The sequence below is a fragment of the Thamnophis elegans genome, chromosome 5, assembly GCF_009769535.1.
Source record: "Thamnophis elegans isolate rThaEle1 chromosome 5, rThaEle1.pri, whole genome shotgun sequence".
NCBI classification, from domain to species: Eukaryota; Metazoa; Chordata; class Lepidosauria; order Squamata; family Colubridae; genus Thamnophis; species Thamnophis elegans.
In genome coordinates, this window is record NC_045545.1 from 100,652,978 (window position 1) to 100,679,231 (window position 26,254).

The 26,254-nt window shown below is 61.3% G+C and overlaps 4 protein-coding genes across 5 annotated transcripts; 1 reads left to right on the top strand and 3 right to left on the bottom strand.

Annotated features, from left to right (window-relative positions):
• Positions 1-1,304: 1,304 nt before the first annotated feature.
• On the bottom strand, positions 1,305-4,988 carry SLC35C2 (solute carrier family 35 member C2). Its single transcript, XM_032217607.1, is given in 11 exon segments — positions 1,305-2,057; positions 2,153-2,276; positions 2,623-2,798; positions 3,879-3,911; positions 3,914-3,962; positions 4,051-4,125; positions 4,127-4,219; positions 4,325-4,397; positions 4,493-4,556; positions 4,650-4,809; positions 4,888-4,988. Coding segments are annotated over 11 exon segments (1,077 nt in total). The 5' UTR covers positions 4,987-4,988; the 3' UTR covers positions 1,305-1,926.
• Positions 4,989-5,107: 119 nt separating this feature from the next.
• Positions 5,108-14,372, bottom strand: ELMO2 (engulfment and cell motility 2). Of its 2 annotated transcripts, XM_032217605.1 has the most exons (22): positions 14,247-14,372; positions 12,359-12,489; positions 12,160-12,200; positions 11,397-11,469; positions 11,250-11,300; positions 10,915-11,096; positions 10,202-10,301; positions 9,962-10,113; positions 9,793-9,871; positions 9,565-9,600; positions 9,266-9,316; positions 8,950-9,072; positions 8,742-8,861; positions 8,557-8,661; positions 8,350-8,458; positions 7,756-7,892; positions 7,486-7,649; positions 7,288-7,400; positions 7,084-7,191; positions 6,873-6,955; positions 6,681-6,758; positions 5,108-5,380 (listed from the first exon to the last, which is right to left on the bottom strand). In XM_032217605.1, the coding sequence occupies exons 2-22, from the start codon at positions 12,437-12,439 to the stop codon at positions 5,180-5,182; spliced, it is 2,187 nt and encodes a 728-aa protein (XP_032073496.1). In that variant the 5' UTR covers positions 12,440-12,489; positions 14,247-14,372; the 3' UTR covers positions 5,108-5,179. The 2 variants fall into 2 exon arrangements, with proteins under 2 accessions (XP_032073496.1, XP_032073497.1); XM_032217606.1 differs by lacking the exon at positions 7,084-7,191.
• A 159-nt stretch (positions 14,373-14,531) lies between these two features.
• On the top strand, positions 14,532-16,554 carry SNRPB (small nuclear ribonucleoprotein polypeptides B and B1). Its single transcript, XM_032218154.1, has 7 exons — positions 14,532-14,644; positions 14,735-14,886; positions 14,999-15,110; positions 15,420-15,572; positions 15,709-15,847; positions 16,045-16,170; positions 16,380-16,554. Exons 1-7 carry the CDS (start codon positions 14,642-14,644, stop codon positions 16,415-16,417), a joined length of 723 nt encoding a protein of 240 aa, XP_032074045.1. The 5' UTR covers positions 14,532-14,641; the 3' UTR covers positions 16,418-16,554.
• A 2,313-nt stretch (positions 16,555-18,867) lies between these two features.
• DDX27 (DEAD-box helicase 27) lies at positions 18,868-25,977 on the bottom strand. The gene is made up of 21 exons (XM_032217944.1): positions 25,471-25,977; positions 25,260-25,382; positions 25,103-25,162; positions 24,809-24,953; positions 23,587-23,636; positions 23,183-23,272; positions 22,654-22,759; positions 22,396-22,569; positions 22,150-22,300; positions 21,922-22,021; positions 21,583-21,724; positions 21,340-21,493; positions 21,178-21,259; positions 20,915-21,092; positions 20,701-20,807; positions 20,215-20,317; positions 20,029-20,123; positions 19,812-19,941; positions 19,618-19,708; positions 19,256-19,330; positions 18,868-19,172 (listed from the first exon to the last, which is right to left on the bottom strand). The coding sequence occupies exons 1-21, from the start codon at positions 25,876-25,878 to the stop codon at positions 19,157-19,159; spliced, it is 2,580 nt and encodes an 859-aa protein (XP_032073835.1). The 5' UTR covers positions 25,879-25,977; the 3' UTR covers positions 18,868-19,156.
• Between the last annotated feature and the right edge of the window lie 277 nt (positions 25,978-26,254).

The window sequence follows — 26,254 nt, forward strand, 5'->3', positions numbered from 1 at the left end:
ACCCCCCCTCCAGACAGGTGTGTACAAGGGGTGCCTCTCAGGAAAGAGGAAGCGAAGGCTGGGACCCTGCAGGAGAAGCCCTGAGAGCCCCAGGAAGCTCCCTCTTGCGAGGAGCACCCCAAAACCTCCACCCACCGGAAGAAGGGGGTGCCTTCAAAGCTGATGTGCTGGAACTGTGTGCCCCAGCCTCTTTTCACCCCTCCCCTCCAGCAGGTGGACCATGAGAGGAACCGCCAGCAGCTGTCCCGTGGCCGTGAAGGGAGGCTCAGTGGGGCACAATATCCCCCCCCCTCCCGCAAATACTCCTCCTGGGAAGTTCCAATGTGAGGAGCAGGAGGCTCCTTCCAGGCTTAACGTCCCACGTGGGCAGAACGAAGGCAGTTGTAGGGTGGTGAACAGCCCCAGAGCGAGGCAGCCTGGCTGGTCCAGATTCCTCCCACGGCAGCCGTGGCTCCTTTGCAAAGTTATCTTCATACCCGGAAAACCCAGCTGGGGGCCAAACAGCCGCAGGTGCTTGGCGTCACGAAAGCGATGAGCATCCTTATGAAGCATTCCCCAAATATCATTTATCAATCAATTGAAATATTTAACTTAAATATCAATCTAATATTTTTCAACTATCAATGGCAGTTTGCCTGCGGGCCCGAGCAGAACCGCTGTGGCCGAAGCTCAGGGGAGGAGGCAGGAACAAAAAACCCCTCCCTTCTCCCACAAGGAAATGGGGGTGCTGGAGGCCAGGGCTGGCTTTAGGCAGTTCTGCCCCTGGGCCAGATCTGGGCTGCCCAGGCACCCATAGAGCCCTCGGACCAGCCTCACCCCGCAGCAGGAAAGGGTGGCACCGCTGGCCCTGGAAAACCGGTGAGCTTTCACTGGGGCAAACTGGGCTCCCGAGGACTTTCTGACGGAGCCTCAGAAGCGCCCAAGAGAGCCCCCCCAGAGCCCCCACTTGCCCCTCCACCATTCGGTGTCCCTAAGGGGCCAGTGCGGCCAAAGTGGCTCCTTTGGGAAGGGGGGAAACCCTGTTTTGGTGGGCAATGGAGCAGAGCGTTTAACTGGATGGGATTTTCTACCTGCTGCTCCTGTCCCAGCTGCCCTTTGGCCACAGGAAGCCCCAGCACCCTCCCCCACCCCACAGACGCCTGTCATGGGGCAGATCAGTCCCCCCCCCCATAGACGTTCGTCAGATACACACTCCTTTTTGGTGGAAGGATTTGGATGCCAATTTATTGGCGGATCTTGCTGTGCCAACAGCGCCCTCTGTCCTTTACAGGCTGCCCCCTTGCTCTGCTTGGGGCTCTTGCGTTCTTTTGGCCCCATAGATTCCTGCAGCAGGGGAGCCCACCAAGGCCCCGCCTCCCTCTGCCCTGGGCCCTCACTAAGGTGGGCACTTCAGTCTAGGCCACCCGAGACGGGCATCCGGCTGTCGTACCAGGGGAGCTCTTCCCTGCACGCAGGTCCAGCCCCCTGGCTGCCCCTTTCCAGGCCGGCCATCACTCCCGGAGTCCTCTTCCTCTTGAATGCTCAGGGGCATCTTGGCGCAGGTGCCCTCCTGGCCTGGGCCACAGCAACGTCTCCCCCAGGGGGGGTCACCGGAGGGAAAGGGAGGCCGCCCTCTTCTGGGGCACTTCCGACCCGTCGAAGCATCTCCGCCACAGGTTTTCCTGGCAGGTGCCCAACCCTCCTTCCAAGCAGCCGCCCTCGCCGTCCGCAGTCATTGCCGAGGTGCCAGGTAGTAAGGCGTGCTCAGTACGGGAGGCCTCCCCAGGGCCTGACCCTTCTGGCCCGGTCAGTCTGGGGCACGAGGCCGACCAAAGGCTGGGAGAGGGGCGGAAGCAGCCCTGCTGCCCAGCCCCCTCCCTCCCCAAACTCTCTGCCCCAGCCAGCAATCCATCCCCCCCCATCCCCCAGCAGCACCCCAGGGGTGGCTCAGAGCAGAGGGGCACTCCCGGCCGCCTCCTCCTCCTGCTTCTCCTCCTCCTCCGGGGAATCCAGCAGCAGCAGAAGCTCCAGGTCTGCAGCGGAGCCAGGCCCCTGGGGGTGCTTTGTGCCGCTTGGCCCTGCGGGGGAGGGAGGGAGGGAGGGGTTAGCTGCCCTTCGAGGCCCCCACGGAGAGAGCGTCCCCTGCACCTCCCCTGCGCCCCCCCCTCCTTACCCCCGAGGGCCTTCAGGGACACGTGCAGAGAGATGCCCAGCAGGCAGACGACAAAGCCCAGCCAGTTCAGGGGAGAGAGCTGGTCTCCCATCAGGTGGGCGGCCAGGAAGAGGGTGAAGACTTCCTGGGGACAAGGCAGCGCGTCAACTCGGCCCGAGGTCCCTTTGCCAGAGGCGGCTGAGGGGGGGGGGGCAAGCTCGGTCGCTTCCGCTGGGGGTCCCCCTGACAGCCTTAAACAACCCCCACCCTTCCGGTTCCCACTCTTTCTGCTTACGGGGAATTGTGAATTCTGAGCAGCTCCTGGGGGGGACAGAAAGGGGGGGGGGGCAGGGGGCCTCCCAGCCACACAGGCAGCCGTTGTTGTGTGGGGAGAAGGAAGCGCACAAGGCAACCGGCCCCTCCTCCTCTGGGGGCCCTCAGATCCACTGAGGAGAGGAGGGGCTGGAGAAGCCCCCCCCTCCACTAAATACCTTGAAGATCCCCGAAATGGAGAAGGTGAGGCTGGAGGTCCTGGAGACCAGGAGGAACTCGGAGAAGCCCAGCCCGAAGGCCAGCACCCCGCCCAGCACCAGCTTCCCCAGCAGCTCCAGCAGCAGCCGCCCCTCCTGGAAGCGGAACAGCTTCTCTGACGCAGACAAGGGGAGACCTGGGGAAACAGGGAGGGAGGGAGGGAGGGAGGGAGGGGGCTCGCTTGCAGACCCAGATCCACCACCGGCTGATCCGGAAGCAGGTCCCAGAGGGTTGGGGGGGGGGGCAGGCAAGGCCTCCTGCCCTACAGTCAGCCGGAGGGCCTTTCCCCTGCTGCTCCTTCCTCAGAGGGGGGGGGAGGGAAGAAAGACCCGAGGGGATCCCACCAGGGGGAACCCCCCCTTTAGCAGATCTGCAGAAGCCCCCCACCCCCACCCCCAGCACAGGCCAGATCGCCTGAAAGGCTGGCAGGTTGGGAACCATGTTGGGGGGGGGGGCTCTTTAGGTGCTTCTCCGTCACAGCCTCTGGGAAGGGAGGCCCTTGCCTGGGTCGTCCCCCCCCCCCCCCGTAGCTGTGCAACCCCAGGAAAACATATTTTAAGCTGCAGAGCCAGACAAACACGACAGGGGCTCCTTCTGCCCGACACGCGTGAAGCTCCCCTGGTGCGAATGGGACTGTGCGAGCGACCACCAGCCCCCTCGGCTCAGGCAAGGGGAGCTTGGCCATTTCTCCCATGGACCGGTTGGGACCAGTGGGTGGCCCGGCAGTGGGCCATGGCCTGGGGGTTGGGGGGCCTTGCTTTCGAGGGCTGCAATAAAGGCGAATTTCATGGAAGACCGACGGGCTCTTCTGGCCGGGCAGGAAAAAGGCAGTCAAAGGTTTAGGCCGGGCAAAGCACTGTGGGAGGCAGGGGGCCTGCAGAAAGGACCTGGGCACCCCAGTAGGTCACAAGGGATCAAAGCACAGGATCGTCCTCAGTGGGAAGATCCTAGGAAGGCTGGGAAGAGCTGTGCGGTGGGGTGGGGGTGGGGGAGGGAAGGGTAGCCGTGGGGCTGGAAAGCTGCAGCGGGGAGCCTGGGAGGGTGCAGGGGTTGAAGTAGCTGAGCTCCACGGGGGGCTGCTGAAGGGGCTTCTCCCCAGACGTCTCGCCCAGGATAGTTTCAGAAGACATTTCATGGCGCCTCCTAACAGCTCCCCACTCCAGGTGGCCTGAGGTCACTGCTCCCCCAGTGAGTCCATCCCCCCCCCCCCGCTGACCTTCAAACACGGCAAAGAGGGGGAAGAGGCTGAGGAACATGGCCGGCTGCAGGTGGAACATGGTGTCGATGGGGTTCTGGAGGCCTGCAAGGGAAGGGCAGGGCTGGTCAGGGGAGGGGAGGGGAGGGAGGGAGGGGGAGGCCTTCCCGCAGCCCCTCTCTCACCCACTCACCCAACTCGTCCTTCTGCAGGAGGATCTGGGTCCGGGTCCAGCGCACGCCCCCCAGGAAGGAGGCGCCCAGCACCATGGCGAAGCCTTCGGTGTCGAACTGGGTGGCTTTGTAGGTGAACAGGAAGAGCCCCCCCGCGATGAGCAGCACCACCAGCACCAGGGCGGCTCTCTGGCAAGAGGCGGAGGAGGAGCAGCAGCGTCACCCGCGGGCGGAGGCGCCGGGCTCAAACCCCCACGGGGGCCCACGGGGGGGGGAGGGGGGGGGGCGTCTCACCGGCTCCTCCAGCTTGAAGACCAGCGAGAAGAGGAGGATGAAGAGGACGGCCGAGGACTTGGTCATGGTGTAGCTGCCGGAGGGGGAGGGAGGGAGGGGGCGTGAGGGGCGCCCCTGGAGCCCGCCCGGCCTCCCCCCACCACCGCCGCCACCCTCCCCGGCACTCACAGGGAGACGGTGATGTAGAGGAAGCTCCAGTTGCTCAGCCCCACGTCCAGGGCGGTGGAGAGCGCTGCGCGCGAGGGGGAAAGGCGCCGTCGTGAGTGCCCCGCTTGGTCCCGGGGAGAGACCGCCCGCTTCCCGCCCCGGCGGCGCTGGCGCTCACCTGTGGGGGCCACCTGGCGCAGGTAGGCGGGCCAGGGCAGGAGGGCGCGGCCGGCGGCGGCGGAGTGGCAGCAGCGGCGGAAGCAGCGCCTGGCCAACCCCGAGAGCACGAAGATGACCAGCAGGTGCAGCAGCGTCATGAACAGCGGGAAGGCGAAGCTCTGCGCGGAAGGGAGGCCACGCGGTGAGCCGGCGCCCGCCCGCCCCTCCCCTCCGGGCCCCTCCCCCCCCGCCCCCACCTGCATGAGCCACTTGTTGTAGAAGGTGATGCCGATGGAGAAGCCGTAGTAGAGCAGCACCAGCGCCGCCGCCCGCCCCGCCGCCCCAGCCCCAGCCATCGCGCCGGCCGGAAGCGCCCCGCGGCCCATAGAGGCCGCGCGACTAGAGCGCCCGCTCCCTTTCCCCCCCCCCCCAGCGCCCCCTGCCGACGGCGGCGCAAAGAAGAGGTCGGAGCCGGGCTGGAGGGGTGGGGAGGAGGAGCTTTAATGGGGGGAAGCGCGCCAGGTCCAGCCGACGCCAGTGCGGGGAGGCTCAGCCGTAGTGGTAGGCGAAGTCGTAGCTGCTGGGCTCCTTGGGGACGGGCGGCGGCTCCTCCGGGATCTGGACGTTCTCCAGGTCCAGCAGGCGCAGCTTCATCTCCATGCTGAGCAGCGTCTCCAGGTCGCTCTTGGTCAGCTCGCTCGCCATCTCCTTCCCCAGCAGCGCGTTCAGGCCGTCCACCCAGATGCAGAACTGCGGGCACCGAAAGCGCATCTCAGGCTGGGCGGGGAGCGCGGCAGCCCCGGCCCTTCCGCCGGCCCGCTTCAAGCACCGCAAAAGCCCCGGCGCAGCCCAGGACGTTTCCCCACTTTGGAAACAGAAGCCGGGAGCAGAGAAGCAGCCCCTGCCGAGTAGGGGAAAGGCCCCAGGGCAGGACGGGGCAGAGCTGGCCCGGTCTCCGAGGGAGGGATCTGCATCTTCTTCCCCTGGTTCAACTAGCAATGGGGCAGAGCTGCTGCTGCTGCTGCTATAAAGACCAGGGAGGAGGAGGAGGAGGGAGAAGGGGGGCTTTCGCTCCATCAGTTTTGGCTGGTCAAATCCCAGACAAATCCCACGGGGAGCCCACGTCCCATTCCGGACACCACCATCCCGACTGGAGCAAGCCCAGCGGGCGATGGGATAGGAAGGCGGGCGGTTGAAAAGGCTGCTCTCTGAAGGGCCTTGGCATTTCTGAAGGGCCATCCTGGAGGGAGGGGCAGCTGATGCTCTCTTGCCCCCCCCCCCCATTGTCTGCAGCAGGGAGGGAAGAGCAGCGTTACCCAAACGAGTCTTCCTGTCCCCGGAGGAGCCTCTGAAATGGAGCCAGGAGGCCTCCCTCGCAGGGACTGAACCCCGAGAGTTCAGCAGGAGAGGAGCTGTGCCTTCTGGGGGGGCACAAGGGGGGGTGATAAACAGTCATCTTCTAAATCGGGGGTGCCCAACCCCTGGGTCACAGCTTGCTACCAGGACGGGGGAGGGGGGCATTTAAGGCGCTGCTTCTGCCAGGAAAGCAGAGGCCGCCACTGCCAGGGGGGCCTTCTGAGTCTGTTTGGAGGAGGGGGGTGGGCACGAACGTGGTGCTCCTCCTCTGAGGGGCCTGAAGGGAGGGAGCCCAGGAGGAAGAGCTCTTTTGGGGGCCTCCTAAGAAACAGGCTCCAGCTGTCCGTCTGCCTCTGAAGGCTGTCCAGGCTCCCTCGCCAGGAATCCAAGCTCCAGAGTAAGTTCTCCAGGAAGGACCGACCGGCCGAAGGTCGGAAAGTGGAGCCGTCCAGCAGAGAAGCCAATGGCGCGGGGGGCGGAGTCTCCCCTCTTCAAGGGGGGTGTCTGGTGAAGCTTTAATTCCTTCTGTCTGCAGGGTCAGACCAGGCGGCCTCTCCGCACAGCTGCCCCCTCCCAGCCCTGGGGAAGCAGCCGCTGGGGCCCTCCCTTGGGCAGGGAAGGTTGGCCGGGCCAGTAGAAGAGCAGGGGGCGACTGGGCAGCCCTGGGCTCCCCCGTCCGTTCTCTTTTGCTCACCTCGTATTTATTGGGTGCAATAAAGTTCAGGGCCTCGTCCGGGTCATAAAGGATGGAGAAAGCCAGTTCCAGGGCCTCCTTGGGGATGGGGAGAGAAGCCAGTGACCAAGTGAGGGTGGGGGCAGGCCTCTCCCTTCCCTCCTCTCTGTCCCTGGGCAGAGGCCCTGGGGTGGGGTGGGGGGGCTCCCGTACCTTGTTCTGCTTCAGCGCCCCCTTCTCCTTCATGTGCGGGCACTCCTTCCCAGTCAGGATGGCCTTGATGTCTGCCACGGGGACTAAAGGAAGAGGGGCTGCAATCATGCCCTCCCTCCCTCCCCCCAAGGGCTCATCTGGACAGACCCCTGGGGCTGGAGCCCTGCCAAGCTCCCCCCCCTCCCAGCCATTCCCCCCCCCCCGGGCCTACTCTTCTCCTGCAGCGACTCCAGGGTCGCCCCTCCCTGGGCGTTCTCCTCCAGGTCTCCGTAGTGGAGCGTCTTGTGGTTCAGGGCCAGGCGGCAGTACCAGAAGCGCTCTGCAAGGAAGGCAGGGGAGACGGTCTCGGCAAGGCCCCCCCCCATCTCACTTCCCTCCCCCCACCATGAGAGCCCCCCCCCCCCCCACGGCTCACCTTGCCTCCTCCGGTTGCCCACTTTGCGGAAGCTGCTCCCCTCGCAGAGGCGGTTCAGGCGCTGCTGCTTAATGAGCTCCAGGATCTCCGGCTGGATCTTCTCCCGCAGCTCCCTGGGGAAGGCCAGCCAGCAGGGGCATCAGAGGGTTGGGGTGGGTGGGAGTCTCCCTCCACCGCCCCCACCCCCGAGGCACTCACACGATGGGCGGGGACTGGATGTCGTCCTGGCTCATCCGTTCCGACTGGCGCAAGCGCAGGACCTCTGAGTAGGCCAGGTTGCGCAGCCTGCCCTTGAACTGGTCCAGGGAGGGCGGCTTGGCGGGCAGCGCCCGGGTGATCTGCTCCCGCACCACCTGCATCACCTGGCGGAGGAGGAGGAGGAGGAGGGGCAGAGGCATTGCAGGGCTGCAGAGGGAGGAGGAGGAGGAGGAGGCCAGGTGGGCCCCTCCACACAGACCACCCACCCACCTTGTGGAAATCCTCGGCCGTCGCCCGCATCTCCTTCCAGGTCCTGTTCAGCAGCTGGATGCCGATGACGAAGAGCTCCTCCAGGGCCTGGTCATGCGTGAAGAACATGGGGTGGTAGTCGTTCCGGCCCTCGTTGGCTTTGCGGAGGCGGGGAGAAAGAGAGCTGTCAGAGCGGCCGGGGTGGCCCCCTTTCCCCCCAGGCTTTTGAGAGGGAGGGGGAGATCTGGGGCAAAGACTCCCAGGCTGCCTGGGGGCCTCAGGAGAAAACCACCAGGAAGGGCAGTTGGTGTCTGTGAGAAACGGCACAAAAACCTCCCGGCTGATACACAGGGATCCTCCCAGCCACCCCAGGACTCTGAGTGGCAGAGCAGAGCTTTGGTCTTCCCACCGACTCTTGGGACCCTTCCCCAGCTGATGGCAGCCCAACAGCCCTCCATGCGCAAACAAACCCCGCCTACCCACCCTAGGGCCGCCACCGGTAAGGTGCCCTGCGGGGCCCAGAGCAGAAGGGGAGAGCTTGACCAGAGAGCAGCGCCTGCTCTGGCCCCGAATGGCTCCCCTGGGAGTGGGGGAGGGCCACCAGACTCCACTTACGAAGTTCTCCAATCTGCAGGATCTCGCACAGCATCTTGGTGAGCTCAATGGCGCTGCGGCCAAAGGGGCAGGCATGTTTGTCCTCTGGGCTGCTGTTCTCCAGGATGATCTGTGGGGCAGGAAGAGAGGCCCGGAGTGAGTGGGGCCCGGGCGGCTGCCTGCGCAGCTCCTCCGTGGGGGGGTGGGGGTGGGAGCCGGGCCCCTTACTCGGGTGTAGGCATCCTGATGATGTTTGGCCAGGTAGAGCATGTTGTCCAAGGCCAACATGCCTGGCGGGGTCTGAAGGAAGTCCAGGGCAGGATTGACGGGGTTCTGCGGAAACAAACGGGTCTCTCTTGACCCCTGGACTGGCAGCCCAGCCGGCCTTCCCTCTCCGCCAACTGCCAACCGACCGTGAAGCCCAGGGTCTTGTAGTCCCTGGAGTAAATGGCCTTGCGCTTCTCTGCTCCGCCGCTTTCGGCCTCAACCTCGAAGGCGATCCTGCGCAGCTCAAAGAGGGCGTCCCGTTGGGCCTGCTTGGGACAGGGGGGAAGCTGAGCCGGCCGGCGGCGGCAGCCGGACCCTTCCCGGAAGGCCGCCCAGGGTTGCCCTGCCCCCCACCTGGTCGCTGGGGTCCATTTTTGTCATCATCCGCTCCTCCCGGAGGTTGAGAGTCAAGACCTGAAGCACGTACAGCTGGTGAGCCATCTCGGTCTTGATGGGGCGGTTCCCTCGGATGACGTGCTGGGGAGGGAGAAGGCGGTCAGGAGGAGCAGCTCCCACCACCTCGCAGCCATCAACCGGCCCAGGCTGCTGTGGGCGCCACACTGCCCGCCAGCTGGCAAGGGGAAGCGGCCTTGCAGGATGGCAAGGCCTAAGCGAAGGCCGATGGGGGGCAGGGCTACCGAGGGGGGGCTTCTCGGACCCCGGGCCTTACCGTCAATATGGCCGAACGCAGCTGTCTCTGGGCGGAGGCGTCTGCCATCTCCTGCCAGGAAGGCAAAAGGGAAATTGGGAAATTGGGAGCGGAAGGGAGGCAGAGGGGGCACCTTCCAGACCCCCCCCCACCTGTGCCGCTCCCCAGCCCACCAGGGAAGACCCCACAACGGGAGTAGCCTCCTGCCTTCCCCTGCGCCCCCCCCTGCTCCTCCAATGCCTTCCGTGCACCCCAACATCCTGAAAGGGAACATTCGGAGCCAGCCAGGCGTCCCTTCCCTGGCACAGGGATCGACGTACGGTGCAGGGCAGGTCCAGGGGGCTGGCCAGCGGCTCCTGGGGGCAGAAGGCAGAAACAGCTGATGACTGAGTCAGCAGGGGGTGGGGGGTTAAGGCGGAGGGGGACACAGCCTTTCACGGGAGGGGATGCACGCCCAGGCTAACCTGCGTCCCACCCCCACCCCCCCAGGGGAAGAGAGCAAAGCCTGCCTCCGCCGTCCCTCTCCCCGGTTTCTGCCGGCCACTGACCTGCCTCTTGTCCTCGGGAGCCTTCAGGAAGAGGGCGTTGATCAAGGCTACCGCGTACGTCTGGATCTCCTGGTTGGAGCTGCAGGGAGACCCAGAGAGAGAACCGGTCCAGCTCTTCCGCCCTGCCAGGGGGCGGACAGGGGGGAGCCCCGAGCCCTGGGGGACTCACACTTGGAGGTGGGAGAGGAGCTGCCCCACCGTGATCTCCTCCGCGATCTTCTGATAAAGGGCCTGGCTGTTCAGCACCATGCTCTCCAGGATGGCCAGGGAGCGCTGCAGGATGGAGACGTCCACCGTCGGCTGGCTCACATACCCCGCGATCTGCCGGCAGAGCAAGCTCCCCGTCAGCACCAGCCCGCTTCCCCAGGACACCCCTGCTCTCTCTCTCTCTCCCCCCAGCGGGCGGCACCTGCTTGATGAAGCCGATGGAGACGGTGTCCCAGGAGACGAGGCCGTGGTCCATGAGCTCCAAGAAGGCGGTCAGGGAGAAGGCCAGCATCTCTCCGTAGCTGGAGGGGAAGGCACAAACCACCAGCCTGTCTTCAGGCTGCTGCTCGGCTCTTTCTCAGCCTCCCTCAACCCCTCCGGCTCTTCTCTGACACGGCCCCGTTGCCCCCGCTCTCGCCAGCCACAATAGGCCAAGGAGGAGGTCACCCTGCTGCCCGGGGGCTCCTGCGGACCTGGGCCCTGGCGGAGGCTGGTGAGTTCAGCCATGGAAGCCTCGGGGGCTCCTCTAGCTGCCCCTGAGCTCACCCTCCACGGACTGCAGTGCTGGCTAAAGGTAGCGGGTGCCTCAGGGGCCACTAGGTGGCACCCGTCTTCTCTCGCCTTTTCCTGGGCCTTCTAGGAAAGGAAGAAGCCTTAGGACCCTGTTGCCACCCTTTCCCCCACGGGAAAGCACTAAGCGGGCTTGACTGCCTCCGTGCCCCTCCTGGCATCCCCTGGAGAGGTTTAGGTTTAGGTTTTATTCAACTTGTATGCCGCCCTATTCCCGAGGGACTCAGAGAGCCGCTCCTCGACAGCAGTGAGGGCTGGGAGCAACCGGAGGCTCAATCCTCTGAAATGCTGGGAGTGTCTGTAAAGGCCTTGGGGGGGGAAGGGGAAGAGCAGCCGGGCGCTTACTGAGAGAGGAGCTTGGAGCTGCCTTCCACCAGCCGGGTCAGCACCGCAATGCCGTCCATGTTGATGAACTCGGTGGCGAACGTGACGTCTGCCGAGAGCTTGGCCAGTTCCTTCATGGCCTCCAGGCGGCCCTCCAAGGTAGAGGACTGGGTCCGATCCATCAGTTGGCGGGCAGCCCTGGACTGAAAAGGAGGCATCGGGAGCCCCTCCTCCTCTCGCTCGGGGGGGGGGGTAGGGAGCCAGAGCAGGTCCTCAACACTGCAACTGGCAAGGGGAGGGGAGGGGGGAGGAAAAAGAGCCCCACCCCCCCCCAAGTCGCATCAGCCCAAACCTACTGGAGAAACCGCCAACTGGAGGATGGTCCCGTTCTTGATGTCGCCTCGCGTCTGTAGTGCACAAAGACAAAGGCGGGCTTAACGCTGCTCCGTGCGTGTCTGTGTGCTGGGCTCCAGGCCTGCAAAGAGGGAGGATCGCCCGCCTACCTGTTCCGTTATGTAGAGCTGTGCTCCGTCGGCATAGCGTAGTGTGTAGTATTCAGGGTTAGGCAGGGACCATCTGCAAGGGGAGCAAGGCAGGAAAAGCACTTGAGCCTCCCAGCCTGGGCCTTCCTTCACGTGGGAGGGAGGTGCTGTGGCCCACCAGTGGCCAGTGGAGCTGGCAGCAGATTCGGACAGTGAGGAGGTTGGGGAGGAAGACGGGGCAGTCCTGGAGTCTGGGGAAGGCTCTGAGGAGGGCTCTGTGTCGGAGGCAGAGAGGGGGCCAGGGCCGTATGCCAGTTATCAGCTGCCTTCGGAGATCAGTGAGGCAGAAGAACAGCTGGAGCCTGTTCCCAGTGTGCGCATGCGCAGAGCTGCCAGACGAAGGGAAGAGCTAAAGAACAAGGGGTCCACTTGGGAGTAAGGCCCCAGGTGAACAATAAATGCCCCCTCCCAGAGGGAATAAAAGAGGAGCGAAAGGGGAGTGGAGTTTGCAGGAGAGACAATTAGTTCGCTTCATTGGTTCGTGACCCTCTGAGGCTCCTGGCCAAGTTTTGCAGAGATCAACCTGGCAGCTCTCCAAGCCAGAGTGACTGTAAATCCTCCCTCGAAACACTTTGCTGGATGTGAATGAACAGAATTCCCAGTGACAAAAGGGTTTTTGTCGGGACAAGGAGTTTCTCTCGGGAAGCCTCAGTCAGAACAGCTCGTCCCAGCTGAGAAGCTGAGGAAGAGGAGAAGGCGGCTGGACTGACTGGCTGCCACTCACCCGTCACAGACTTCCTTGATGATGGAGACCAGGGGCCGCTTCTGAAAAGTGCGAGAACGGTGAACTAGGCGGCGTCTCTGGACCAAGCTCTGCCTGTCCCCACCATCATCCACAGCCACCCTGCTGTGGCTCACTGCCCAGGCCCCACCCCCTGCCAATACCTGGGCAGCCTTTACTCAAAGCCCACCCCGTCTCTCACCTGGTCAAACTCGAGCAACTGGGCGTTGGCACCAGGCCACTCCACGGCCACCTTGACTATGTCCGGAGGAGGAGGAGGCATCTCTAGGGAGATCCAGCTCTCTCGTTAGAAAGGGGGACCGCCCTCCAAACCTGTCATAGCAGAAAAGGGTTAGCAGGTGGGCCGCTTTTCCACCGCAGGCCCTTTCCCGGTTCCAGCCCAGGGATCAGTCGAGGGCCTGGGTCGGCTGCGCTCTCTGGGCCCCACCTGGCACTGGCAGCTTCCCACGTACAGCCGAAGTGATGGGACTGCAGACCTTTCAGTGGGGCACATAGAATGGGGAGGGGGGCATTGGTGGGGATACAATCTGACCGGCTGGGCCCCATGAGGAAATTCTCAGCTCCAGAGGGAGGCAGGTGGACCTGAATGATCCTGACCCTGAGGGGCTGTGGGGAAATGGCAGCATCCGGAATCCAGGGGTGACTAAAGCCGAGGAGAGCCAGACCGGGACTTGGACTTCAGAAGCACAACACGCAGAGAATCCCCCTGCCCCCCCACTGCGGAGGGCAACCCCGGTCAGAAACCCCCAGGTTGACGGGTGGGGGGAGGGGAGGCACTCAGTGAAACAAATTCAGCCTCAATGCTTCCCCACTCCAATGGCAGGTTTCTCCTCCAGCTGCTCTTTTTGGTCACTCAAATGCCCCCACTTTCCACATGCCTCCCAACAGGAAGTCTGGTCAACCAATCAGCGCGTCTCCACGCACGGCATCATCATCATCATCATCGAGGCTTTTGTGTGTGTGTGGGGGGGGAGTACGTGACGTAGGCCCGTCTGCCGCCTATGCTTCCCCATCAACCCCTCCGCAGCACAGGTACGCGTGGACGTAGTCTAAATCAATCTGAAGCCAACTGGGCTGACCTGCACAGCTGGCCCCCAAGCAAGAGGACCCAGGACTGGCAGGACAGCACATGCCTTCCGGCCATCCTTGGCCGAATGACTGCAGCTTACTGGCTGCTGAGGGGGAAGGAGCCCCGATGGCCCTTCCGGAACAAGCTCCTTTGGGCCCAGCAGCAGTAATTGGTCAGCCCTTCATAAACAGGGACCATTGCTGGAAGCCCCAGGAGGGAAGCCGAGAGAGACGGAGCGAAGGAAGGGTGCAAAATGAAGGGGGGAGGGCCAGCCTCTTGCTCTTCCCGTCTCCAAACTACTTTGGACAGGTATGGAAAGCAGTAAAACCAGCCAGTCACCAGAAGGGCCTGAACGGCAGCTATTCGGGCTCCTACTCAAGACCCTCATCACACGAGGCGGAACACAAGGAACCAGGGACGCCTCCAATGAGCCACCGAAGCGGAGCCAGAGAAGAGCCTTAGCGGTTACACGGCTGCACTTCCTGGGCGTGAAACGGATCGACCAAGAGGTCCGAATCCAGCCAGAGATTCGGCGGCTTTCAGGCGCTCGGATCCCCTCGGAGGCTGGGAAGAGGGAAATGGGGGGGGGGGGGCGGGATGCCAGGAGGAGGAGGAGGAGGAGGAGGAGGAGAGCCCCGGGCTCGCTCCAGGGTGAGGGGGGGGGGGGGCCTTCTGAGACCGGCCAGGGGGAAACGGGGAAGCCCCGAGACGGCCCTGCAAGCGATGCCGAAAAGCCGGGCTGCAGCTGCAGCGCTCCCTTACGCGGCCTTCAGACCCCCCCGGACCCCCCCCCACTCCAGCCTCAGAGCCTCCGGGGCCTGGGCGGCGCCCCCGAGCCCCCCCCCCCCCAGGCCCTCCGGATAGCGCGGCCAGGAGGCCTCCACCCCCCCCCCACCCCTCGGGGCCCGGGCCCCCCCGCGGAGGCTGGAGCGAGGCGGGGCGCCAACCCGCGGGCCCTCCGCGGAAGGCCTGCCGGCACCTTCTCTGGCCGCGTCCTCACCTGCCCGGGAGCGCCTCCCGGGGTGGGGCTGGGCTAGGCGGTCGGGGCGGCCTCTCCCACCGCTCTGGGCTCCGCGCTCCTCCCGGCCTCGGCTCTTCCCCTCCCGCACGACCTTCCGCCCCCCTTGGTCCCGCCTCTCCCGCGGATTGGGACAGGCGCCCCCAGCGCCCTCTCCCATTGGTGAATCGGCGAGGTCGTCACCGAAGAACTGGCTGTCATGGAAACCGCGGCGTCGCTCGCGCCCGGCGGCCGCGAGACGAGGGAGGGAGGGAGGGAGGGCGGCGGGGCCGGAAGTTGCACTTTTCTTCCGGTTCCGGCGGAAGCGGGCGAGCGTTGGCGGTTCGCGAGGCAGCGGGAAACGCGGCGGCCGAGAGAGGAGACGCGACGCCGCCACCATGGTGAGTCCGGGCTCGGCGGGGGCCCCGACGGGGAAGCCGGGCCGCCTCCCTCGCCCGCTGACCCCCCCCCCTTCCTCCTTCTCCCCGCAGACGGTGGGCAAGAGCAGCAAGATGCTGCAGCACATCGACTACCGCATGCGGTGCATCCTGCAGGACGGGCGCGTCTTCATCGGCACCTTCAAGGCCTTCGACAAGCACATGAACCTCATCCTCTGCGACTGCGACGAGTTCCGCAAGATCAAGTAAGGAAGCCGCCGCCGCCGCCGCCGGGGGAGGGGAGGGCGGGGGGAGACGCGCGTCAACCGGCGCCTCCCTCCCTCCCTCCTTGTCCCTCTTCCTCTTCTTCGCCCGCAGGCCCAAGAACTCCAAGCAGCCCGAGCGGGAGGAGAAGCGCGTGCTAGGCCTGGTGCTGCTCCGCGGCGAGAACCTGGTCTCCATGACCGTGGAGGGGCCGCCCCCCAAAGACGTAAGCCGGGCGGGGCAGGGAGGAGGGCTGTGGCGGGGTCCCCGAGCTTCAAGGCCGGCTTGCTGGTCGTTGCTGCTGTGGGCGCCCGGGGGGGGGGGGCTGCCAAGGGACACCTGACCTATTTGAATTGGCCTGGTTTGTTAAGAGATGGATCCGAGGGGGTCCCTGGCAGGGAAAAACTCCCTGGGAGGAACCGATCCGGGGAGGGACACATGAAGAGCGGCTGTGCTGAGCTAACCCTTTTGGCTCTTGAGCACGGCCAGTGCCTTGTGAAGGATGCTACATGGTGACCCTTTGGCTCTTTTCCAGACTGGGATTGCTCGTGTGCCGCTGGCTGGGGCAGCAGGGGGACCTGGTGTCGGCAGAGCGGCTGGACGAGGAGTCCCAGCCGGAGCTCCCATGCCCCAAGCGCCTGCAGGTTTGGCCGGTCCTGTGCGTGGGGTTGGTGGACCATCCCAACAGGTAAGCCGAGCTACATTCATCTGTCGAGCTGCCTCGGGCCCAAACGCTGCTTTGGAGCTGATGAGTCTCCTTGTGGACGGGACAGAGATGAGTGTCATCTGACCTTCAAGTTCTGTGGACTGTTTTTTCATTACAGGTAATGACGCCTCAGAGCCGAGGGACAGTTGCTGCTGCAGCCGCTGCTGCCACTGCCAGTATAGCGGGAGCCCCGACTCAATACGCGCCAGGCCGTGGAGGCCCTCCTCCGCCCATGGGAAGGGGCACTCCCCCTCCAGGTGAGTTGTGACTAAGCTGCCCCCAACCTCTTCTCGCTAACAGAGCCGATGGGACCTGTGATGAATGATAGTATCTGAGCGTTGCTGTGAGGATCTGTTGTCAAAGCAGGATTACTCTGAGGTCTCTGCTGGGCTAGGAGGAGGCAGGAGGAGGGAAGGGACTGCCACTTGCTGACCCTTTTGTTTCTCTGCTCCAGGAATGATGGGGCCCCCTCCTGGTATGAGACCGCCCATGGGCCCTCCGATGGGGATGCCACCAGGCCGTGGCTCACCAATGGGAATGCCACCACCGGGAATGAGGCCGCCACCTCCTGGCATGAGGGGTAAGTGTTGTAATATAGTTACGTCCTCTTTTGTATAGTAAGTCCTCTTTTGTTGGAGAGAGTTCGATTCTGAGATGAACTGCCAAAGCTATCTTATATTTTGACTCGGTATGAGAGGCCATTGCGATAGCAGCCGGGGTGAAAACAAATTGCTCAGTAGCGCTACAGCATTCTTAAAGGCCGCAGGTAATTGTGACTCTTGTTTCCAGGTCCCCCTCCTCCTGGCATGCGCCCACCTAGGCCTTGATACCCATGCCGAACCCAGTGGGAGTCACGGGGGCCGGTCTTGTTGATCACAAGATGGAAGGAGCAGGATTAGCTGTGTATGTATGTGCTGTTTTTTGATGTCATGTTGCCCTTTCTAATAAAACTTTGCCGTTTCTTTCTGCGGTGTCAATGTAAGACGTGGGTTTGGGGAAAGAAAATGTGGACAGTGTTTTGGGGACGATGTTTTTGGGTATCTTGGCCTCCTGGGCTCATCCCCTGCCTTCCAAATAGCCACCAAGGGCACATATACCAAGATGGTGAAGGACTTGCTTCCATGGTACTTGTCTGAAGTAGTATAGGGCCTCCTGCTTGAGCAGGGGGTTGGACTAATCAGTGGTTCCCCCAACCTTTGGGATACCAGGGACCGGTTCTATGGATAAAGGTTTTTCCACGGACCGAACAGGTGTGGTTTTGCGTGCTGCCTGCACCCCACAGATGGGGCTGTTTGTTCGTTTGCACGGTCCGGCTGCTGGCATGCCAGGACTGAGGGTTGGGGAGATGATCTCCCTCCCAACTCCTGTTAGAGGCTAGGAGAAAAGGTCTTTGCCTACGTGTCTTGGTGAATACGGGCATGTTCACCACCTTAAGTGAAAACAAATGCTCTTTGGCTCTCAGTGCCATCACCCGTCGTACCGTTAGCAGTTTGGGTCTCTGCTGGCTCAGAATGTTTGGAAGCTGTCACTGGAGATCAGGCACATATCCCGCTTTAATACCAACAAGGCTGTAAATTAACAAACTACATGATAATTGTGTCACATTTTTCATCTGTCTCTTGAAGAAGTTCTGGGTACTGAAATACCCGAGAGCTTGAAGGAGGGGTTGGGCCTGGGGTGAACGGTTGCCGGTCCCATGCTAGCAGTGTTGAAATACTAATAGAAGAAAATCTCAGGGTTGAAATGAGGGGTCCTTGGTGCTCTCTGTTCTTGGTGGTTTTCTTGCAGATGTTTTGTGACCCAACTGGGCATCGTCTTCAGTGCACATGAAATGACTGCAAGAAAACCAAGGCCAGAGAGCTACAAGGACTCCATGGGGTCAAAATAAGCAGAATTTTCATGTTGTGGGAGCCCCAGGTTGAGGGTCCAGCAGCTTCTGCTAAGCACCCGCAAGCTCTGTCAGAGCTCTCCTTCCACAGTGGCTAGCTTTTCATCCGAGAGACTGTAGATGTGACCTTGGCGCTTAGTTGGGTAGCTAACAAAAGCCTTGGCTGAAGCGCTGATCCTTAATTGGTCCGTTTATGTTGGGAGAACCAAGGTTTCTTTACAGCTCAGCCTTTAGGTTCTGTTACAGGAAGTAACATCCAAGCGCAGCCCACTTCCTGGGCCAACAATGGCCAGTGCACAATCCTCCTCCAGCTGTCCCCCTGCACACATTCCACACTAGCTATAGAGCTGGTGGCAGAGGGATACATTCCCCATAAACTCTGGGAAATTAAATTGAGCCAAACGCCCCTCCCACTGATCAAATTCCTCAAAAGCCCATCTTGCTTAGCTGTTCTAAAAGCCGCAGCATTTAATAAGCAACCTACATCAATCATTGAACATTCCACAATTGGGTATAGATTTATCTTTCCAGTTGTTAATATTTTGAAGCGCTGCCATAGTTGGAAAGTTCACAATTCTTGAACAATTCCAAATACTGAAGAAAATAGTGAAGAAGACTTGCAATAAAGTCAGGTGAAGACTCCTATGGATATCAGCAAATGTTTCAGCCCGAATTACATTTCCAGCAACTGACAGCGACAGCTAGTGGTCTGCTTCATTGTCCTATAGGCTTTTGGTACTCCGCCCGGTCCGGTAGTTGGGCAGTAGGCCACGCCCCTAGACAATACGAATAGCAACAGCGGTTAGACTTATATATACCGCTTCATAGGGCTTTCAGGCCTCTCTAAGCGGTTTACAGAGAGTCAGCATATCGCCCCCAACAACAATCCGGGTCCTCATTTTACCCACCTCGGAAGGATGGAAGGCTGAGTCAACCCTGAGCCGGTGAGATTTGAACAGCCGAACTGCTGATCTAGCAGTCAGCCTGCAGTGCTGCATTTAACCACTGCGCCACTTTGGCTACGAAAAGGAGACCGTGGCTGGGCTGGTGCGAAGGGAGGGCCCCCCCCCGGCTCTTTGGGTGGGTCCTATACAGAGGCCTGCCCCAAGTGTTGTGACAAAAAGAGCTCCGTCCCAGCCAGAGCCCTGATCCTGGGGGCTCAAGAAGTGTGGAAGCCCACAGCGCCAGCTGCTCCATTAAGGCGGGAAGGACCTCAGGAACCTTAAGAAACTGGCCCGGTTTGTGGTGAGCTGCAAACCATAGTCGGGCACAATAATCCCAGGGCAACGGATGTGGCTCCAATGCCCGGACCTGTTGAGAGCAGTTCTAAGCTTCCCCCTGCTGATTTTACCAAAATACCTCATTGTTACTATTGAAAATTCTTGGAAATTTCAGGAGAATGAAGAGAGCTTCCTTTAATAGCTGTTAGGCAAAGATCACACAAAAGCCTCGGGCTCCATAGCAAGGCAGGTGAGTCAACGACGGTTTATTTGGTCTCAAGGTCTTCCTGGGAAGCTTCAGAGACCCAACTGACATCCCTCCCGAGGTCCAGTCCCCCAGCCGAGTCCTAAAGCGGCAGCCGCTGCTTGTTTCCAACTGCTAGGCTGCTGCAGGGGGGCCGAATGTGAAGGGCTCCCAAATTCCACCAGGGCTGCTGTGTGGAGGCTCACAGGTGCGCTCACTTCCGCCTGTACCTGCAGGAAGACCAAGCAAGCCGCGTCTCAGAGCCAGAGAAGACTCCAGGAAGGAAGGACCGGTGGGTGTACAGGAGCCTCACCTGGACTTGGTTTTAAACTTTCCTCCTTTCCTTCTATCTGGGAAGCCCAGGCGCTTGCGGTCTTCAAAGGAAGGCCTGCAGAGAAGAGTGTGGCCCTCAGTGGAGCCTCAAGGGGACGAGGGGGCCATTTCCTCCGAACCGCCCAGGGTCTTTGGGGAGAGGGGAGGGGCAGGAGGAGACCTCCTTCCCTCTGTTGCCGCCTTCTGGGCGTTTTTGTCTCCACTTCCCAGCCAGGCCCCTTTCTGACCCACCAGGCGGGGCTTCTGGGCCCACACACTGAAGGGGAAGCATCATCCAGCCGGAGCCCCCTGAACTCCCCCACCGCAGGGAGGGAATCGCAAGGGCGGGACAGCAATACTCGCCCCGCTCGATACTGCTTGAGGGCTTTCTTGGTGGTGCTGGTGAGCTCCGTGTCAAAGGCCGATGTGGTCCTCTTGCGCTGCTGCTTGGGCCCTTCCAGGGGAGAGAAGAGCCAGGAAGCCAGGTTATATAAGCCCCCCCCCCCCCTCTGCACCCCCTTGGACCTAGAGAAGGGGAAGGGAGGTTTTCTTCTCACCAGCCTTTGTTTCCGCCAGTGGCGTTTCCTCCGGCATGGCCCGGGCTCGCTTGGGCCGGCGGCTCCTCTTGGACAGCCGCTCGGCATACATCTGGGCCTTCAAGATCTCAAACTGGGAACGTTCCTCTGGCTGCCGACAAGAGAGACGCCCCGCAAGGGTGAGTGGGGGGAGGCCAGGGGCCCAAGCGCCACCCCTCCTTCCCTCCTCCAGGCTCACCGTCGGCTGAACCTTCTTCTGAGAATCCCTCACAAACTTTGTCCTCTTCTTCTTGCCTCGAAGCGCCAGGTCAAACTCCTGGAGAGCCTTGGCAACTGGGGGGAAAGCAAGCGGGGGGGGGGAGGGGGTTGTCAGGGCCAGGCCTGGATGGACAGATCCAAGCCCTTCCCCAGAGCCAACCCTTACGCTTCTCCTTCTTCCTCTCCTCCTGGCTCTGGAACCAGCTGCGGGGAGGGCCTCCAGCTGCTTGCTGGGAACCGCTGTCCAGCTTCCGCTTGGCAGTGTTGATCTGGAAGGAGAGCAGACCTGGTCAGCGGCCGCGGGAGAAGGAAAAGTCTTCACCCGACAAGCAAAGCACCGGTGGGACCTTGGGACTCGCCTGCCCGTGGCGAGCGGGGGAGGAAGGAAAGGGAAGAAGTTACTGATCCCCCAGTGGAGCAGCTGAGGCAGTCCTCCCCCACCCACCCACCCCCCCACCCTGCTCATGGTAGATCCTGCAGGCGTTGAAAGGCAGTCGTTCTCTGCCTGGACTTGGTCTCTCCCCGCTCTTTTGAATGAATTTCTCCTAAATTAAGCCCTGTAGAGAAACCCCAACTGGAAACTGAGACTAGCCCCCCCCTCCCCCCCTCGCTGGGTGGGCAGAGCGCTCTGCCCAGGAGCCCCCCCCCTCACCTGGGCCTCCGAGCACTGCAGCTCCCGTTCTTCCCGCTCCAAGCGCAGCACAGCGTACACATCTGGCTCCAGCTTCTCAATCTTCTCCCGGAAGCGCAGAATCACGTCTGGGAGGGGGGGTGGGGCACAGGAAGGCTGCTGCCGCCACAGACTCCCTCAGGGCAAAGCGGCAGTCTAGCCTGCCCCCCCCCCCAACCCTCCCCACGGCTGTTACCTTGGGGGAGAATCCTGGCCTTCACGGGGGCCTTGGCAGCCTTGACAATTTCCTTCAGCATCTTGCGCTCTTCCTCGCCCACTAAGGACACGGAGCGCCCCACGCGTCCTGCCCGCGCTGTGCGCCCCACCCGGTGGACGTAGTGCTTGGTGGTGTTGGGCATGGTGAAGTTGATCACCTGCAAGTACAAGGGAGGCAGGAAAGAGCATCAGGCCCATGGGGAGGAGGGGGCTGGGGGGGGGAGGGGGCAGCAGGGGCCTTACTGTTTTGACACCTTCGATATCGAGGCCTCGGGCGGCAACGTCGGTGGCCACCAGCACGTCGATCTGCTCGTCCTTGAATTGCCTGCAAAGAACGGAGCCCCTGAAAAGGCCTGCCCCCAACGCGACCCCCCCGGCCCCCCCGCTCCCTCACTCTCTGCCTACCGGAGAGCCTCCAACCGCTGGGCCTGGGAAAGGTTGCCGTGCAGCTCCCCAACACGGAGGCCCATCAGGCCCAGGAGGATATGCAGGCGGTGGGCCTGCTTCTTGGTCTGGGTGAAGAGCATCACGTGGTCCGGGAACGTCCGAGTGAGCAGAGCTGGAGAGCAGAGGGAGACTCATCACTGCCGCCTCCCTCCCGCCACCAGAGGCCGCCTCCACCACCACCACCACCAGCAGCAGCCCCACCTGCCACAATGGCCTCCCTGTCCCCCTCACGGCTGGGACGGATGCGGATGAACTCCTGGCGCAGAAAGGGGGCCACCTCCGTGTTGCTGTTCACAAAGATCCGGACGGGGTTCTTCAAAGACACCGAAGCCAAATCCTTGACCTGGCAAAGGGGAGAAAGGGCTCCTCAGCCTTGGCCCCTTCCCAGGAATAGCGGCCCCAAGGCTCCCCTCCAGATGTGACAGGAAGAAGATGCCGCTCCAGGGCAGCCCTGCCAGGCAAGGCGAGGGATTCTCCTGCCCCCACCGGACACCCCACTTCTCCCCGTCCGCCCCCCTCCATGCCAGGCGCCTGAGGTACCTCATCCGTCATGGTTGCAGAAAAGAGCATGGTCTGGCGATGCCGAGCACACATCCGGATAATCTCTTTCATCTGCTCCTCAAAATACTCATCCAACATCCTGGCGTGCAAGGGGAACAAGAGGCAAAGGTTGGGCCAGCCCTCTCCCTGGCCCACCGCACAAAGCTCAGGCCAGGGGGCTCTGAGGGCCAGAGGAGAGTCGCCCCCGCATCTCGGCCATCCTCTCACCGATCGGCTTCATCCAGAATGAGGACCTCAATGCTGCCCAGGTGGAAGGAGGGACAGTTGTGCAGATGGTCGATGAGGCGGCCAGGAGTGGCGATGAGAATGTCGGGGCCACAGCGCAGGGCTGCCTCCTGGGTCTTCAGGTCCAAGCCACCTACAACAATGCAAACGACGGGCAGCCCAACGATTCCCAAACAACAAGCAGATCAGTAAGCTGCCCATGGAAACGCCCACCGCTGGGTCACTCACCCACTGCCAGGCACACCGTGATGCTGCTGAACTGAGCCAGCTGCTTTGTAACCGAGTGCACCTGGATGCCCAGCTCCCGGGTTGGCACCAGCACTAACACCCGACTGACAGGGGCCTGGCGAGGTTTGTAGATCAGGCGCTCCAGGACAGGAAGGATGAAGGCTGCAGTCTTTCCTGAATGGCAGGCAAAAGTTAAGATCCACAGGAGGCCAGAAGTCGTTTCAAACCCATTCCCATCACTGGCTAGGCGCAACACACCTGTTCCTGTGGCAGCACACGCACACAGGTCCTTCCCCAGCAGTCCTACGGGGATGCAGGCCTTCTGGATGGGGGTAGGCTGCTTGAAGCCCAGGGCGGTTATGGCCTGAGAACAGAGACGCAGGTCAGTAGGCAGACGCCTGAAGCAGAGACTCCCGGTAGAGACCTGGTTAGATCACTAGAAAGCGCTTATGCCAAAGTGCTTTCGTGCTTAAGCATCATATTAAACATTTGTATCTTTTAATTACTTAACATTTCCCATTTCTATCGGAGGAATGCACTCTGCCCAAGAGGAAAGTGGCTGAAAAATAGCCATTCCAACCCCTTCCACTTTCCTGATTTATTCTGCTGGAAGGCCTTGGGAAGGGCCCAGAACTTCACTCTACTCCAAGCAGCCACCTTTTCTATGCTGCTGGCAGACTTTTTCCCCACCAAGCAACGTATCCCAATGCTGGATCTTCAGACAACACACCTCAGATTAGAGCTTTATTCATACAAGACACCTCAAGCCCACATTTCAAAAGGATACCTTCAGCAAGGGCCGAGAGAGGTTCATGTCTTGGAAGGACAAACTATCATCGTACTGCGAAGCGTCTTCTTGAAAGAATTGTGTGGCTTCCTAAAAACCAGGCCGGAGGAAAAAAACAAGAATGTGAACCTCCATTCATATTCCACAGAAGCAGATCTCTGCTAGTAGCCCTGCTTCGTACACTTTGCACAAAGTTTAACTATTCTTTGCCATCAAATCAGTGGTTCTGGCACATGCGCAACACTGAAGCTATAAACAAGTCACAATGATCAAGCACATGCACAGTAGCTCAAAACCAAGCTAATTTGTGATACAAAAAAAAAATGGCCAACGGCTATCTAACTGACAGGCTGCACAGAGCAAAGGCCTCCAACTTACTCTGATTTCACCCCACTAATGCTCACCTCCTTTTCGCCATGCTTCCGTTTCCACCGCTGCTTCAGCTTTAGGGTATCTATAAAAAAAGCAATTGCTGAGTACTTCCGTTAGAAAATACAAGAGCAATTTTGTACGCAACAAATGAAATTGAGCTATTGATCATATAATTAATCTACCGTTTATGAAATAATACCAAGTACTAGCTGATTGTCTTTGTACTGCATCTGTTAAATCCAAATTCAGTTTAAGTTGATGCTTATGCATTATGCAATTCCCCGAACAAATAACTCATGGCTTCAAACATAACGTACAATATTTTGAACCACAAATTTCCTAATCCTATTTCATCATGACTTTGTCCTTTATGCCCTACAATATACCGTATTTTTCAGAGTATAAGACACACCTTTTCCTCAAAAAAGAGGCTGAAAATCTGAGTGCGTCTTATACGTCGAATACAGCGTTTTTTGCCTCCTGAAGCCCCACCTCTTCACCAAAATGGCCATGCATACCCTTATGGAGGCTTTCGGAGAGCTCCTGGGGGCTGGGGAGGGCAGAAATGAGCAAAATACCAGCTGTCTCCCCCCCTGCCCCCGCAGCACTCTATAAGCCTCCATAAACCTATGCATGCAACCTTTTTGACAAAAAATGGGCCCGTTTTCACGAAAACGCCCCCCACCCTCCCAGGAGCATTCTGCAAGCCCCCCTAAGGCTATTCATGCCTTTTTAAAAAAACAAAAATGGGCCATTGTTGAGCAGAGTGCAAAAACTTTTTTTTTCCCTTTTGGAAAGCTCTTTAACTGATTGATGAGAATTACATTCATCAAATGCTGTGCCAGCAGAAACAAAGTCTTAGGTGCTGCAGATTGTTAGCGATTTCCTTCTCCAGCACATAGATACACCTGGAAACATCTACCTACCTACCTACCTACTCCCCCCTCTATCTACCTGCATACCTACCTACTCTGTCTCCCTACTTACCTACTGTATTTCTCTCTCTCCCCCCCTACCTACCTAATGTATTTCTCTATCTTTGTTTCTCTCTTTCTCTATCCCTTTACCTACCTACCTACTTTTTTTTAAAAAATTGCCTCTTCAAAACCTTGGTGCGTTTTATACTCCGGTGCATCTTATACTTGATCTCTGGCAATTGCTCAGCTTATAAAAATCAGCAGATCGCTTTCCTCCAAGACCGGCCACCGAGGAGTCTCTCCTGGCAGGGCCTCCCTCAATGCCAAGGTCAGTTACCAGCTTTTGCAAAGACGCTCTCATCCGCTGAGGAATGCTCCGACCGCAGCTCCTCTTCCTCCTCGCTGTCCCCGGCCTTTGCCTCATTTTCCTGGGTGGTCTCTCCGCCCTCTCTCTTTGCTTCTCCATCTGTGGTCGCTTTCTCCTGCGGAAGAGCGAAAGGCCTCCTGCTCAACCACCCGCGCCAGAGCCCTGCGCCCAAAGCGCCCCCTCCTCCTCCTCCTCCTCCTCCTCCCGGAGCGAAGCGCCGCAAGGGCAGGCCCTTCTGGGGCGACGCAGCGAGCGGCTTCTGACCTGAGCTCTGCGCTGCCTCCTCACCGTCGCGATCTTCTCATCCAAGCTGGTGGCGCAGCGCTGCCGAGGCAAAAGAGGGCCGAGAGGTGAGGCTGACGCGGCCTCCACCGCCCCCCCCCCGCCCTCCCCGCTCCCGCCTGGGTTCCCGGGTGCCTACCTTGCGCTTGATCTGCCCCAGCGCCTCCGCCCAGGCCCCGCTGCCCGCTCCTGCTGCGGCTTCCTTCTCGGAGAACGCGAAGCCCGCCGCGAAGTCTCCACGGCCCGCGGCCGCTGGCTCCTCCTGCAGCAGGGAAGGCGAGGCGGGAAGGGTCGGTGGACGGCCCGACCCTCACCTCCCACCGACTCGCCCGGCCCGGCCCGGCCCTCACCTCCGACTCCGAGTCCGTCTGCTCCGGCTCCGCGTCCGGCTCCTCCAGGCTCCGCTTCGCTCCGGCGCCGGCCTCCATCGTGGCTGCGGAGAAGTAGGCGACTTCCGGTGCTCTGGCCCCTCGCTCCGGCCGGAAACGTCGAACGCGCCGAAAGGGTTCCCGCGCTTCCAGCGCCCCCAGCGGCAGCCCCGGGAAGCGCTCGGGCAGGGCGGGGGCGGAGCTCCGGGCCCTCAAGGGGCTTGCGGGCGGGCGGGGAGGGGGAGCAGCGCTGGGAAGGGCGCCTTCCCGCTCTCGAGCAGGGCGGGCGAGGCTCTCCGGCGTCCCCGGCCGAGGGGCAGGCGAGAAGGGCGGCGGGGTTGCCGTGGGCGCCCTCGGGGCGGGGTTCCTGCTCCCACAAGGACCCCACATGCGCTTCCAGATCCCCAGCGCTGACCGGCGCAGGGGAGGAGTTTGCGCGCGGCCTCGCCGGTGCTCCTCAATTGGGGGGGGGGGGGGGAAATTAAGGGATGTGGGCGACCCTCTCGGGGCGCGAAGTAAGAATTGTGCGCTGAGAAACAAGGCCAGGAAGTTAAAGGGCCTCCAGGCAACCTGGAGCAGAGAACAACGCGCCCGCTTCAAACACGCTCAGGGCGGAAACGTCCCCCGTGCAAACGAAAGCCCCCCTTTTGGGGGGGGGGTGTTTCCATCTTCAAAAGTGGGAAAAGGGTCCCGAGGGAAGAAAGTTTGGCAAACGGACCGGAGGTTTTCCGGGGGGAAAGTCGGGAAAGCAGGCAGAGGAAAGCGG

Excerpts from the sequence above, each read along its gene's own strand:
- ELMO2 (XM_032217605.1), bottom strand. The coding sequence starts at position 12,439 with ATGCCTCCTCCTCCTCCGGACATAGTCAAGGTGGCCGTGGAGTGGCCT. Across the intron at positions 11,301-11,396 it reads AGCTCTACATAACGGAACAG|ACGCGAGGCGACATCAAGAA; the intron begins GTAGGCGGGCGA and ends TGTGCACTACAG. Across the intron at positions 8,862-8,949 it reads AAATGGACCCCAGCGACCAG|GCCCAACGGGACGCCCTCTT; the intron begins GTGGGGGGCAGG and ends TGTCCCAAGCAG.
- SNRPB (XM_032218154.1), top strand. Across the intron at positions 14,887-14,998 it reads GACGAGTTCCGCAAGATCAA|GCCCAAGAACTCCAAGCAGC; the intron begins GTAAGGAAGCCG and ends CTTCGCCCGCAG. Across the intron at positions 15,848-16,044 it reads AAGGGGCACTCCCCCTCCAG|GAATGATGGGGCCCCCTCCT; the intron begins GTGAGTTGTGAC and ends TCTCTGCTCCAG.
- DDX27 (XM_032217944.1), bottom strand. The coding sequence starts at position 25,878 with ATGTGGGGTCCTTGTGGGAGCAGGAACCCCGCCCCGAGGGCGCCCACG. Across the intron at positions 21,725-21,921 it reads CTGCAACCATGACGGATGAG|GTCAAGGATTTGGCTTCGGT; the intron begins GTACCTCAGGCG and ends CCCCTTTGCCAG. Across the intron at positions 21,093-21,177 it reads ATATCGAAGGTGTCAAAACA|GTGATCAACTTCACCATGCC; the intron begins GTAAGGCCCCTG and ends TTGTACTTGCAG.